At 43.8% G+C, this 13172-nt stretch overlaps 1 protein-coding gene across 1 annotated transcript in view; it reads right to left on the bottom strand.

Moving 5' to 3' along the window:
- Positions 1-632: 632 nt before the first annotated feature.
- The window catches only part of CAPN14 (calpain 14), a 39185-nt gene continuing 26645 nt past the window's right edge, over positions 633-13172 (bottom strand). Inside the window, exons 16-23 of the mRNA XM_074536795.1 lie at positions 12683-12745; positions 11090-11147; positions 9301-9365; positions 8794-8862; positions 8599-8677; positions 7359-7475; positions 6614-6669; positions 633-6349 (exon numbers count right to left, since the gene is read on the bottom strand). Coding sequence (XP_074392896.1) covers positions 6323-6349; positions 6614-6669; positions 7359-7475; positions 8599-8677; positions 8794-8862; positions 9301-9365; positions 11090-11147; positions 12683-12745 — 534 coding nt within the window. The 3' untranslated portion in view covers positions 633-6322. The remainder of the gene's footprint in view (positions 6350-6613; positions 6670-7358; positions 7476-8598; positions 8678-8793; positions 8863-9300; positions 9366-11089; positions 11148-12682; positions 12746-13172) is intronic.

Genomic DNA, 13172 nt, shown 5'->3' on the forward strand with positions numbered 1-13172 from the left:
TGCAGAGCTGGAGCTGATGGACAGCTGGAGTTAATGCTGGCCAGAGGATCAGGGGAACACTCAGCCATCTGTGTTAGTCTTTTGCTACAGGCATTCCTGTGCTCTAAGAGTAGGAGACTTAAGGAGGAGACAGTTTTTGAGAGTAGGGTTATGACTCTGCTGAGATCAAGGAGCAGCTAGGAAGAGTGGGTGATGTTAATATTGTTTGCTTTTTTAATTTTAAAAGGAAACACAGTAAATTACAATAAACACCCAAGTTGCAGAGAAGAGTCAACAAGGGTGGGTGCTCCAAAGGAGCACAAAAACCACAAAAAGCACCTACTTCATTAATGGGGGGGAGCTGTACCCAAAGACTCACAGAGCAAGCATGGCCCCAGTTTCTGAAGCAGTATTCCAAACCAACTCTTTGGTTTTGAAGAGGGCTATGGAAAGGAGATACTGTGGTAATGGGCCAACCACAGACATAATCCCACTCCTGCATCCTCTGGAAGCTCAGCATTGAGCTGCACAGGCTCCAGGAGCCCTCAGCAGCCTCAGCCCAGGCAAAAAGCAGTGCTGCTGCTGCCAGCAGCCAGGCTGAAAGCACCCACTCAGGCTAGCTTAAGACCAAATTTCTCACTCTTATGCTCCAGCTCTTCAGCAGTGCAGAGCTGCTTTCAAGCAATAAGTCATTTATGTCTAGCTGCAGCATATTTATGAGAAAGAAATCCTGCTTTTACCTGAAGGAAAAAAGCTACTTTAGAGCAACTACCTCTTTCATTTCACCTCACTTAATGAGCACCAGCTATAGACATCCTTCTTGTAGCCACATTTCCAGGAGCATGAAGGGCTCTGCATGGTTCTGCAGGGTGCTTAGCTCTTAACCCTTCCCTCCACATTTGATGTGTGCATGACAAGTTAGGGGGGAAAAAAAGTGTCTTTAAAAAATGTAACAATTCATAGCAATCGCATTTTGGGTCTTTTGAATCTGAAAACACAATTCCCACATTTGTATATGGTTCATTGCAAATATTCCATCAAAATGTGCTGCAAGAGAAAACTGGATTTATAATTGCTGCTCTCTTAATGGAGATCCCCTGTGCTAGATTATGAGTGAAAATTTTCCTCCTCAACAGCAGTAGCAAAGTCCATTTTTCTTGTCTCACACAACAGCTGAAAATTTGTACACAAAAACAAGTTCGTTTTCAACCTGACTCTTACTGTGAATTTGAGTTCCAAGGATCAACACAATGGTCCAGCTAGAACATTAACAGTGATAATGAGGACATGTAATTCACCCTAGAATAATTTTCTAGGACACTTATGGCATTAAACACTTATTCAGTAACAAAAAAGTAGCAGATAAGCCCAGGTAGAGAGCACTTCTGCCTGGTATCTGCAGCCACCACAATGCCAAGGGTGTCCTTCACAAGTGGCATCACTCTCTGGCACTGCCAGCCTGGGTAGAATTAGTCAGGATTTTGTAGGTTTTTTCCTTTATCTGTGGAATGTCAGCTTCCTACATTACATGGCTGATGTGAGCAAAACAAAGGTCTGCCTGCACTGGAAGGGAGCGCGATGGAGACATTCATTTCCCCAGAATAGGTAGTGTAACAAATCAATCCTGACTGCACTGATAAATTGAACTTCAAGCTTGGTGATACTGCTTTTCAGGTCTAATTCAGTGTAAGACACAGCAGGAAGGAAAGGCAAAGGCACTCGTTAGCATTTCATTCTGCTAGGAGCTGCTCCCTGAGCAGGGGAGGGAAAAAAAATAAATTTTTTCATCTTCGTTTTCACCACAGCATTGCAACAGTTCTTAAGGAAGGTGGCATGAGGTTCACAGGAATATGTGGGGGTGTATGTGCAGAGAGAGGTGCAAAAGAACTACTCAGAGATCACTGGCTTCTTGCCAAGCCCCAAACCTTGGGGATGGGGTCATAATTTGAGCTCCTGGATGGCAACAAGAATGAAGCGTTGCCTATGGGAAAAATGCAGTTCCCAGCAGCAGGATTACAGAGCAGCCATGCTGGGGTATGCAAAGGCAGGAGGACCTCAGGAGGCTCAGGTCAGGTCAAATCTTATCTCTTAACAGAGCCCCAGGCTGAATACAGATCACTCCCACTGGGAACTGCAGAAGTATTTATTTTCTAAGTAAATAGCAAGTCCTGCTCTTGTGTCACATAGCAGCCATCACCCAGGGGACCTGATCTTTCTCCCCCGGCACTGCAAATATTAACAAAGGGGATTTTTGCCCTTCAGTTTTCTGAATAATGATGAAAATATCATTCCTCTGTATCACACTCCAGCTTTTCACCCTCTTCCACACTGGAGCACAGGTTTGCATTCAACCAGAGTCTAGCAACACTAACTTTAGGAGAAAAGTCTCCACAGCCTTCCGTGAAACATTGACCTGAGCAGCTCACAGAGGAAATAAAACAAGACTTTAGGTTTGCAAATTTTGAAATCCCATTGTTGAGTCTCCTGGTGGGGTGTAGAACTGGAGAGTGGGTGACTGAGGACTGGTGGACACTTGGATTTAGCAGTGGCTTTGACTCCATGTCCCCATGCTCTCTTCATCCCACCACTGCCTCATACAAAGGCGTCAGCACTAGCGGGACACTTTGCACTGTGGAGAATTTTCAGGCACCATCTGCCCCTGGAAACAGGCTTTTCCTTCTAAAAGCTTCAAAAGTTCTCATTTTTATGGTGCCAATCCAATGACAACTTGCCCTTTAGAGGTCCATTTGTGGGTCATGGAGTTAGGATTACATGTACTGCTTAATAATCAAAACCAAAGCAACATTATTCATTCCACACAGAGCATCTTGTGGTGTGATCAAAGCCTGCTGACACAGCTTGGACAGCTTTGATAGTGCAGTAGCCACTTGCATGAACAGAATGCCTCTTAGCAAAGGATTGCAATGTGCTTTTAGTAAGGCAGAAGTCCTGGTGGCCCCAATGTAAAATGGGTAAAAGGCAAGGTGTGACCTCAGACAGAGAATTACAATGCAGTGTCCCAACAGCATTTAATTGTTACCCAGAAAGGTGACTTTCTATCTCAAACCTGGGCCAGCTTGGTATCTCTAGGGTGGCCATCCCTGGCTGCCTAAGGACAAGAGCCCATGACCTTGGGGGTGATTTGCCTTGTGGTTATTTGTCCCCAGAGGACAACTCTTCCCCTTTTTGCCTAAAACTGCCACAGCTCTTCACTGTAGCCATGACCTCTCCAGCTTTGCTTGTCATTCCTGTAAGTCTCAGATCTTTTGGAGTCCTGTTAGGTTTGAGAGTGGAGCTTGTCCTGTTGCCATCTAGACAGAAGCCCTGATCATGCAGAATGCACGTGAGCAGTGAGGCTGACTGGTGTCTGCTGTACCCTCAACATGCACACCAGCTCTATCCAGGAAACATGAAATACTTCAGGTGTGTGTATTTGCAGCAATAAGCTCTAGCTGAAGACTTTGTTTGCAAAGGGTTGATTAGTTCCTTTCGATTTCATCTCAGTCTTATTGTTACAATATACCTCACCATCCATCTCCTCTTCCCACTCCAGACATTATTTGCTATTCTTGCACCTGCCTTTTTCAAAAAGGACTTTTATTAGCAATACTAGTCTCAAGCCATAGTCCCACTTTTCTTTCATTTCTGCTAGAGCAATACCACCCACTGCACAGCTCAGCATCCCTGAAAATGCTGTGGTTACAAACGAATGCATCCTTCAGAAGCATTTCAGACCATTTTTTTCACAATGCACATTGAAAATGAGGAGTAATATATCTTCAGAATTGCCCAGAAAACATTATTCTGTTAGCAATATAAAAGCTTCACAGTGTCCGAGTAGGTGCCCTTGCCAAAAACATTTTATTGTGAGCCAGATAATTCAGTTTGAATTGTACATGGTTTGGTATAATCATTCCAGTAAAGGATTCTTTACAATTTTGTAACAGCAAGTCACATGGCTCAATAAAGTTTATTGCTGCAAATGCTTAGTGATTCATGGCATGGATGAATTCTGATTCTTTCCTGGATCAAGTAATCAATAGCAAAATAATCTCCCTGCAATTACATCACTCTGCATTAAAGAGGTGTGAAGTAAATAAGTACAAAACCTGATAGAAAAAACAATGTGTACAACATTAAAATGAACTGCAACGTGAAACTGGGTGTCCTGCACCAGTTTTGCACACAGCCTGTGGTGGAGCCATGTCCAGGACACTCCCAGCCCTAAATGTGCAACAAACCCAGCTGAGACTGAGAGATTTCCCTCCCATCGTGTCCAACAGAGCCTGCTGTGAACACTCTGCACTCACACAGATCCCCTGGATGCTCCCATGGGTGACAGGGACCATCCTTTCCAAAACACGCTGAGAAAAGCGGGACCTACGCTCCCTCAATCAACGCTTTCGGTTCTCCCAACGCTGCTCCTGCACACAGTAAATCAGTGTTTATAACATCCCCTGCTGAGCTGAGTGCAAATTAAATCAGGCTAATTTAGTTTGCACCATCATGTTCAGCTGCTAGTCACAAAAGGAAACAGAGACGTGCACTGAGAGGGGAGCTGCTGATGGAGCCTCCTCGGGAGCCTCTTTGGGAGCCCAGTGGGACAGAGAGCTGCTCCAGGGGCCCTGGGTGTCCCTGCTCCCTCCAACCTGCTCTGCTCCACCCCACAGACTGAACCCTGTGACTCCACAGCAGGTCGCTCCCAATAGATGATAGATATATCATCTGTAATAAACAAGTACCAACACAGCCATCTATTTATCTGGTTCTAACAGTTTTCTCATAAAAAACAGGATGAAAATGATATTACTTAGAAACAGACTGTTCTGGGGAATAAAGTGCATGCTGTTGTTTTTACTGCTTAATGCCTCCTGACTGGGAACACTTATATGCAAAGGAGTTCCTCTATAAATATGCTTATGCTATTGCTCAGGCCTCAGTGCAGTGGTGAGCACATCCCTGAGCTCAGCCATGCCCAAGTTTACTTTCTTACCCGCAGTCCACCTCATTCCTGAATATCACATGCACTCTGAAAAAATATTTATGAGATTAAGCACCTAAAAAGTCACCAAAAGCCAGAGGGAAGGCTGCCTATGCAAGCTTAATATAACTCCTTCCTACAAAGGTATTAGAGTGTGATCTTTCCTTACATGTTCATTCCCATTGGAGCTCTGTTTCATTTAGCACCCAGACTCAGACTGGGTTGTGCACTGTAAAAGAGCCTCAATTGAGCTGTCTACAGGAATGCAAAAAAGGGGGGAAAAAAAGAAAAAAATCAAAGCAGCAACCTGTAACAGTCACTTAGCATAGAAATTTCCAGCCCAAATAAATGAATGGTAAGAAAGTGGAAAAGGATCCTACAGACAGATGCATCAAGTAACTCTCTCATGGATTTTGATGTGAATAGTCCCACTTACACCATGCTCTCTAACACTGCTCACAGCCACACACCTGGGTTGTACTATTTAATTAGCTACAGCCTACATTTACCTGCATCTTTCAGAAGTACACACACACGCTCACGCTGTAGAAAATAAATATCCAAATATTTTATCAGACAATCCTGTATTTGATATTACCCTACTGAGAACATTCATTCCCTGCCAGTCTCTTAATATGGGATCAGTTTACTTTTCACTGTGCTGTACTTTTTCAATCTGCAGAGAAAACTCACTGCCTTTCTGAAATAAATACAATCGTCAAATAAATACAATCAACATACAACAAACAGCTGGAGGGTCAGCTCATCACTTGGTCAAATCAAATTAGGGCCATTTCATTAGGGCTATGTCAATTTATAAAAGCAAAAGAGATGGTCTGAACACTTGCAAATCACCTTTCCAAATCAGGGCTAGGGAAGAGTGTGAGTCTTCACCTCTTCTTTCTCAGAATGTCACAGATTCCAGCTCTCTATCATGGGCCTAGCAGCTACAGAACTGTGATCCCTCTATCAGGTGACAAGTTACTCAGGACAGGGCCTTTTCCCTCCCAGATTTAAGAGCCCCACCACCAAGCACAGCCTTTGGGCACTGCCACACTGTGTGCCTATAACAGCAGCATTACTTCAGCATGAAGTTGGTGACCCCAAAAACAGCCACCACACTCCAGGGTGTCACACTGTGCACTCATGGCAACTGGCATCCAATGGTCTCTCTTCAGTAGGGTTGTCTGAAGTGAAATAGGACTCAAAATAAATACATTAATCAGTAAAACTTCACCAAGTCTGTGGTTATCATGTTAAGTCTGCTTGAGGAAGACTTTTCATATGAAGTAAAAAGTTGAAACAAGGCAGCCTTCCTCATCCTGGTTCAGGTCTGGTTGTCTCCTCCTCTACAGCATTGCTTCAGGAATAAAGTGTCATCATCATCCACTGAAAATGATATGGAAAGGGGGTTGAAATAATCCATCCCTGTGAAAGCCCTGCCATATTCACACTGAGACTGGAGTATGGGGCATTGAAGGTATTCTGCCTCTAGCAGAAATAGAAGCCATAATAAAGCAGAAGACAGAAGCCTCAAACTCCTTGTTTGCAACCTGCCCTGGTCAAAGATACCTTTTTCAAGGCTACAGAATAAACCATGCAGTGCCACATGGAACAGAGGGACCTGCAGTGCCAGTCAGGGGTGGGCTTTACCTCGGATTCCCGGAGGTAAATCCCTTTGCCATCCTGGGTTAAGTTGCGAAAGGCCTCTGCAAAAAAAAGCAAATAAGGAGCATTAACTTGGCAGCCAAGACATCACCACAGCCAAGGCACTGTTCTCAGGAAAAACCCCAAAGGCAGAGTTTGTAGGCTATTCCCAAGTGCAGAGCTTCTCTGTTCTGTCCCTGGAAATCCCTGAAGGCTGGAGCACTGGGAGCAGCTGAATAAAGTCAGGCATGTTACTGTCTGCCCATCCATCTGTAAAACCCCAAAATGCTGGTGGGTCCCAACCTTACCCACTACAATTATGAGACAAGTGCTAAGTGTCTGCAGCATGGCCTGACTATCAGCTCTTTCATCATCAAACTGCAGCCCACCAAAGACATATTTCAAAACTTTCTTTTTCCTGGAAAAGGTGCATTTCAAGGTTGTCTTCATGGAAAACAAGTTTTTGTCTGTAATTTCCTCTTCCTACAGAAGGCCAGTGCAAATGTGCAGAGAGCTGAATCACTGATGTGTACAGCTTGGATGTCTGTAGGAAGGGACTGCTGGGGAGGTAAAGAGAGAACTTGGCTTCCTCTGTATCTGTCCCTTGCTTTAAACCGATTACTCTTGCTTTATTCAGAATTCCAGTCCTGAAATTTTCCCCCTTGCCACTGCCAGTGGGAACAGCATCAGAGGGGCCATGGCTCAGCTGGGAGCCCAGCTTGCCTGGCCAGACACCGAGCACCAGCCTCACCTCCCATGATCTCCACTCGAAGCATGAAGCAAACAAAGCTCTCAAAACTGATCTGTAAGTCAGGGTCACCATATCTGATTGCCATCAAATTACAGACTTCATTGCTGAGTGAAATGCCTACATAAAATGGGGGGGGGGGGGGGGGAAGAACACAGAATGAGATGGCACAACTGAATGGTCTTCATCCCTTCTCCAACAGCTTTGTTTTTCAAGCCTGGCCTAAGATAATCAAATATTAGCCAGCCCAAATGAGATTTCTACATGAAGATATCTTCTCTAAATTTGAAAGGGTTGGGGTCTGCTCCCCTATACTTACAGTCCTTCCAGAGTTGAAATAAAATACAAATAGGCCTCTTTTGATCATGGGAAATGAGGGTAATAGCAGCAGCTGGATTTAGGAGCAATATTCCCAAGAGGGTAGGAAAGGAGATGAAAAAGAAAATCCAGAGGAAGCTCATACAGAAAGCATCAGTCCAAACGTCAGGCAGCAGCAGCAGCATTTGCAAGGAACAAAAGCATTCTCTATTCATGGCCTGGGATTTTAGTTTGCTTTAGCAGAGGTCTGCCCAGGTTTCTCACTGTGCTTTCACTGACTCAGATGAGCTGGGTGAACATGCACCAAAAAGAGGAATGATATTTAAGGTGTAAATATGCAAAGGAAGCTACAAGACTGAGCTCCAGCCCCCACACAGTGCCCAGTAATAGCAGCAGAGCTCAGTCCAGTATTTGGACCCATATGGATCATCTTCCATTTCTGGATCAAGCCTCAGACACTGCATTAGTGAAGTCTAGCAACAATCTAGCCTCCGTGCAAGTCTCACACTTCCAGTTTTGGTCCCTGAGCTGTTGTTTTCATCACAAGCAGCAATTTAATAGGAGCTAGATCTGGCCTCCTGCATCCCCACAACCCCACAAAATCTTTTAAAATTCAATTAGCAACACACAGGAAGGGCTTTAAAAATTGGATCTGAAATAGGCAGACACTTCTGTTTCAGACAAGTCTCAGTGTGAGACCACACTGAGAAAAGAGTGGGCAGCCTGTCACATGGCAAAGTAACTTTCAGCCACGTTGACCCAACTAAAGAAGGAAGATGACACAGCCAAGGCCATGCAAACTATAATGTTTTCCTCTCCTCCTGAGCTCTACACACAGTTATCAAGATGTTTCCCAGCCCTGTGCTTTTTCTTCAGCTTTCATGAGCAAGAAGATGAGACTTGCCAAGACATGCTGTGGGCTCACCTGTCTCCTGTACAGCTGCGTGCAGTTCCACAAGGTCAAGCTTCCCTGATCTCTTGGTGTCTCTCTTCTGGAAAACTTCCTGTGGGGTGAGGGACTACTTTTAAACAAACCAAAGCACCCAAAACCCAGCAGGTGACATCAAAGGGATTGTGAGTAGGGAGGTATTGAAAAGGAGCATAGAAATTACTGCCATACCAAATAGAAAAGCAGCCTCTTCCACAGGACTCTGAATTCCTGGATACTCAGTGTGCCAGTGGCATTCAGCTTAGTGGGGGCATTAAGGTCAAAACATCTCAAGCATTAGAAAGCACCCATTACATATATTAAAAAATGAAAAAAAGAAAAAATAAGCCAAACCAAAAACCCAAACAAACCAAAAACTTACAGCCACTATAACACCCATGCAATTATAATATGAGAATAATGATTTCTTAGCCCATATGCCTATTTATAGACTCAATCCTCATCCCACTAAAGTCAAAGGAAACCTGGCTGCTGATTTTAGAAGCAGCAGGAATCAACCCTTTCCCAAAGCAGCTCCATTCTGTCACAGCTGAACTGTTATTATGGAGGGTGAGAAGTTCAATAGGCAGGGTCATGTCCTGGTGGTAAAGAAATCACAGTAACACCCAGTCTGGCCTAAGAAATAATGCTCTGGTAAAGTATTATATGAGTCAGAAGTATCACTCATGGCAAGGATACATCCAGGAGTGCCAAGATGCCCTGGCAGGAATCCAGACTGAAATTCAGGCGAAAACTCTGGAAATCTGGAGAGAAAAAAAAAATTGGTTTGGGGAGTCATTGGACATCTCTCAGAAAAATGGACTCACAAAATCCCCCCTTACTTGAGAGGGCTCAGGCCCCAAAGCCTTTGTGAAACGTTACACCCACTTGAGAAGATGTATCATTTATGATGATAAAAATATGAGGCAACAGGATGGATTCTACTAGTCTCAGAAAATCCAATATGAGCTCCCTGCAGGCATGTAATATAGAATGAAATATGGTACACTATCTCCAGCTATTAGAGAAAATGGAAGGAAAAGGACATCCAAAGCTCTAATCCCAAACAGAATTTACTGCATGACCTTGAGCAAAGTCACTTGACCTGAAGAGCTTTGGGGAACAGCACTGCAGATTAATTGAAACCCTTGTACTGAGCATCTCTCTCTCCCTCTCTTTCACAGACACGCTGCCAGCTCTGTTAATATAATTAAAAGTACAGGCACTGCTGAAAACATGCTGCTGCCTCAAAGCTTAGCATTCCTGGTTCATATACAACTTACATGAACAGAAATAGGCTCTAATCTCACTGCAAATCATGATTACAGTTGGTCTGCCCCTTCCACTGAGTAAGGGGCAGAACCATAACTCACCAATCCCTTCTCTGCAGGAAGTCACAATGCTTTAATAATTTTAATAATGTAATAGCCCTGTTTAGTAAATATGAACCAGGTACTGTAAAGATTTGAAAATAATTATTAAAATCAATAATTTATTAAAAGTAAAGACTCCCTGTTCAATATTGCTTTCTCACAAATAAGAGAGAGCCTGGTGGGTCAGTTTACAAAGACAGAAGAACTATTCTTGCCCACTTTTGCAGAAAAGAGAGTAATATCAAATTCAGTTTAAGTGAAAAAGGCATCACATCACTCTTTTGACCATCTTCTTTGTTGCCTGTAATGGCTGAACAGAGCATTTTCTATGTCGCATATTGATTGTTACCAGTAAAGAAACCAGGAAAAAAATCTGTATTCATCATTATATCTGTAATTTCACTGTCATTGTCCAGAGAGAACAGCCACTGCAATGCCTCACTGCTGCCCAGGTGGTGTTATTTGTTCCCAAGTCCAAATTACAAACCTGTGGAGTGCTTTGGGCTGCCCCCAGCAGAATGATGCCAACACGAGAGGACCAGCCCAGGGCTCACCTGGCTCTCACAGACATCAGTTCCCACCTGTACCTCATCCTGTCCCCCACACGCAGAGCAAGGGGCAGCCCTATGCCTGCACAGCAGGGAGGAGTAAACAGGAGCAGCAGCATGCACCAAGCAATGCAATTAAAGGCAAGACCCTTCTCCACCACACCAACTCCTACAGACCAGGAATTCCACATCTTCTACTTTGGTGCTGCTGAGGCAGTGGCACAGTTTCAGAATCAAAGCTGAAATGAGACACAGTTTCAGAATCAAAGCTGAGGTCAAGCTGGGTTTGGAGGCCAAATTAAGAATCTGCATCCATGCTTGCTCTCCTCCCTCATTATTTCAGTTGTTGAAATTCAAACTAGATTAGCTCTGCTCATAACATTTCTGCCATATTGATTCACACCCCAGCAAATCCTTTAGCTCTGGAAATCTAACATGGCATCAGAAGAGTCAGTTCAGTCAGACTGAAGCCAGTTTCTCTTCCCAGAATTCAAGCAATAGATACAGAAGCTGAAGCTTTTCTCTGAGAGAGCTTATTTTACAGAAACATTATTTCTCAGCACTTACTTCTCCAAGATATATTATTCAAGATCCTCTGGAGCTGAACAGCATTTATTTCAGGATTCTGTGATATGGAAGAGAATTTTAGTTTTTTTCCCCCCTAAGTATTAAATCACTTTTCTCCCTCTTTTGTTTTCCCAGCATGCCCCATCTTCATTCTCTGCTTTTCTGGCCCCACTCCAGCCACTGTGAAAATCGATATAAAAGATTCCCTTTGAATATGACAAGTTTCTGAGCCTGCAGGAGCTGCAGTGTGCTCTGGGCTAAATTCTCAGGGCTCCACACAGAGCAGTGCAGATTTCCACTGAGTGAGGATTCAGGCCTTTCAGCCCTGGTGCCATCTGTCCCATCAAGCACACTGTCAAGAGATCTGCTTCAAACATTCCCCTTTTATCATTTACAAACAAACAAACCAACCTGAAACTTTGGAATACTTCTCCCCAAACTTTTCAAAGCAGAGACTTCCCCTCCCCCTTGTCATACTAAAATTCATAAAACTTTTAGAAGCTGTGACAATCATTTGTTTGGAGGGTTTTTTTAAATGTCACTCTTCAAAAATAAAAACCTGCTTTCAGAACATTGAGAGATGCCAGGGTAAAGCCTTCAGAAATAGCAGTAGGTGCTCTGTGTGTACTTGGACATCCTGACAGCAAAGGACCAGCACCTCACAGTATGTGGCAATTTCTAGCACATCAAAGCCACACCATTCTCAAATCCAAAATCATAAACAAGGGGCAAAAAGTGAAAGCACTCCTTGTTTTTAGCAACAGCTTCCTTCAAGATATTCCTATTAAAAGTGCAAATCTGTTTTTTGTGAAACTGTGTTTGCCAAATGCAGGGTATGATGCTAAATAAATACAATGACCTTTTCTGAGAGGTGAAACACTTGCATCCCTCATCACAGTCAGTGGGATCCCTGATGGTCAGCTCCATCCCAAATCAGGCCAGAGAAATCACTAAAAAGAATCTTTCACAGCAAGGATCATATTTCACTAGGAAAATTAGGGGGAAAAGATGATAGGACACCTGATATCTATTTCACATCTCAGAGCAGGTTAGTTGCCATCCAACTGTGATGAATTATGTGTGAGACAAGGTTCAATATTTCAGGGGTGTTCTCTAATAGACAGCTTTCCCCAAAGGATAGGAAGGAGCCACACAGCCCATCACTTTGTCCCCAATACAGAAAACAGGAATTAATGTTTAGGGAGAGCATGTGAACCTGGTCAGCTACTGTAGTCCATTCTGCTGTTTCCCTGTTGGAAAAGTGATCTTAGAGGGTACATCCCTGCTCAGTCCTTTAGCATTTGTTTATGGACCTTCGGCCCATCAGTTTCCTAAAGCCTTTTGAGCCTCTTGATACTGTCACATTCACATTAAGTTCCAGGCACTGACTCCCTGTTGTGCAGAGCAGTGCGCCTGTCTCAATGCCTTCACATTGCTAAGCTTCACAGGCAGATTTGCTGTGTGGAGTCATCACTGTCCACAGAGTCCAACCTCCTCTCCATAGCCCCTCTCTGCTCCCCACACATCCACATGCTTTTACTTTCACAGAGCTACATAATAGCTCTGGAGGAGTTTACTCAAGCAAGCACTTACCTGTTCAAAATGCTTTGTGAAGAAATCCTCCCAAATCTTGCCTTCATACCTATCAACAATTTCCTTTAGGATATAAAAAAAAATCATTATCTTGCAGAAGAAAAATATTGTCAACCAAATTATTAAAGATGCTTTCCCAGCATTCCATTCCATTCCATTCCATTCCATTCCATTCCATTCCATTCCATTCCATTCCATTCCATTCCATTCCATTCCATTCCATTCCATTCCCTGCCCCTTCCACCCTCTGCCCACCTCTGCAATCAATGTTACACCACTAATACAGCCCATTGCTAAGATACCTCCCTACATTACAAAACTGCTATTTCTTGGAGAGAAATACTCAGATAGCATTTAGTGGGGAGAAATATTCATCTCACCCCACCCCAAGCTGTGCAAAGCATGGGGCTCACTCTGTGAGAGAAGGGTCTCTGTTCTGCTTTATACAGCCCAACAGAGGAGATGAAGGCAGGAAAGGCCCTGGTTATGC

This window comes from Zonotrichia albicollis, chromosome 3, assembly GCF_047830755.1.
Source record: "Zonotrichia albicollis isolate bZonAlb1 chromosome 3, bZonAlb1.hap1, whole genome shotgun sequence".
Lineage (NCBI taxonomy): Eukaryota > Metazoa > Chordata > Aves > Passeriformes > Passerellidae > Zonotrichia > Zonotrichia albicollis.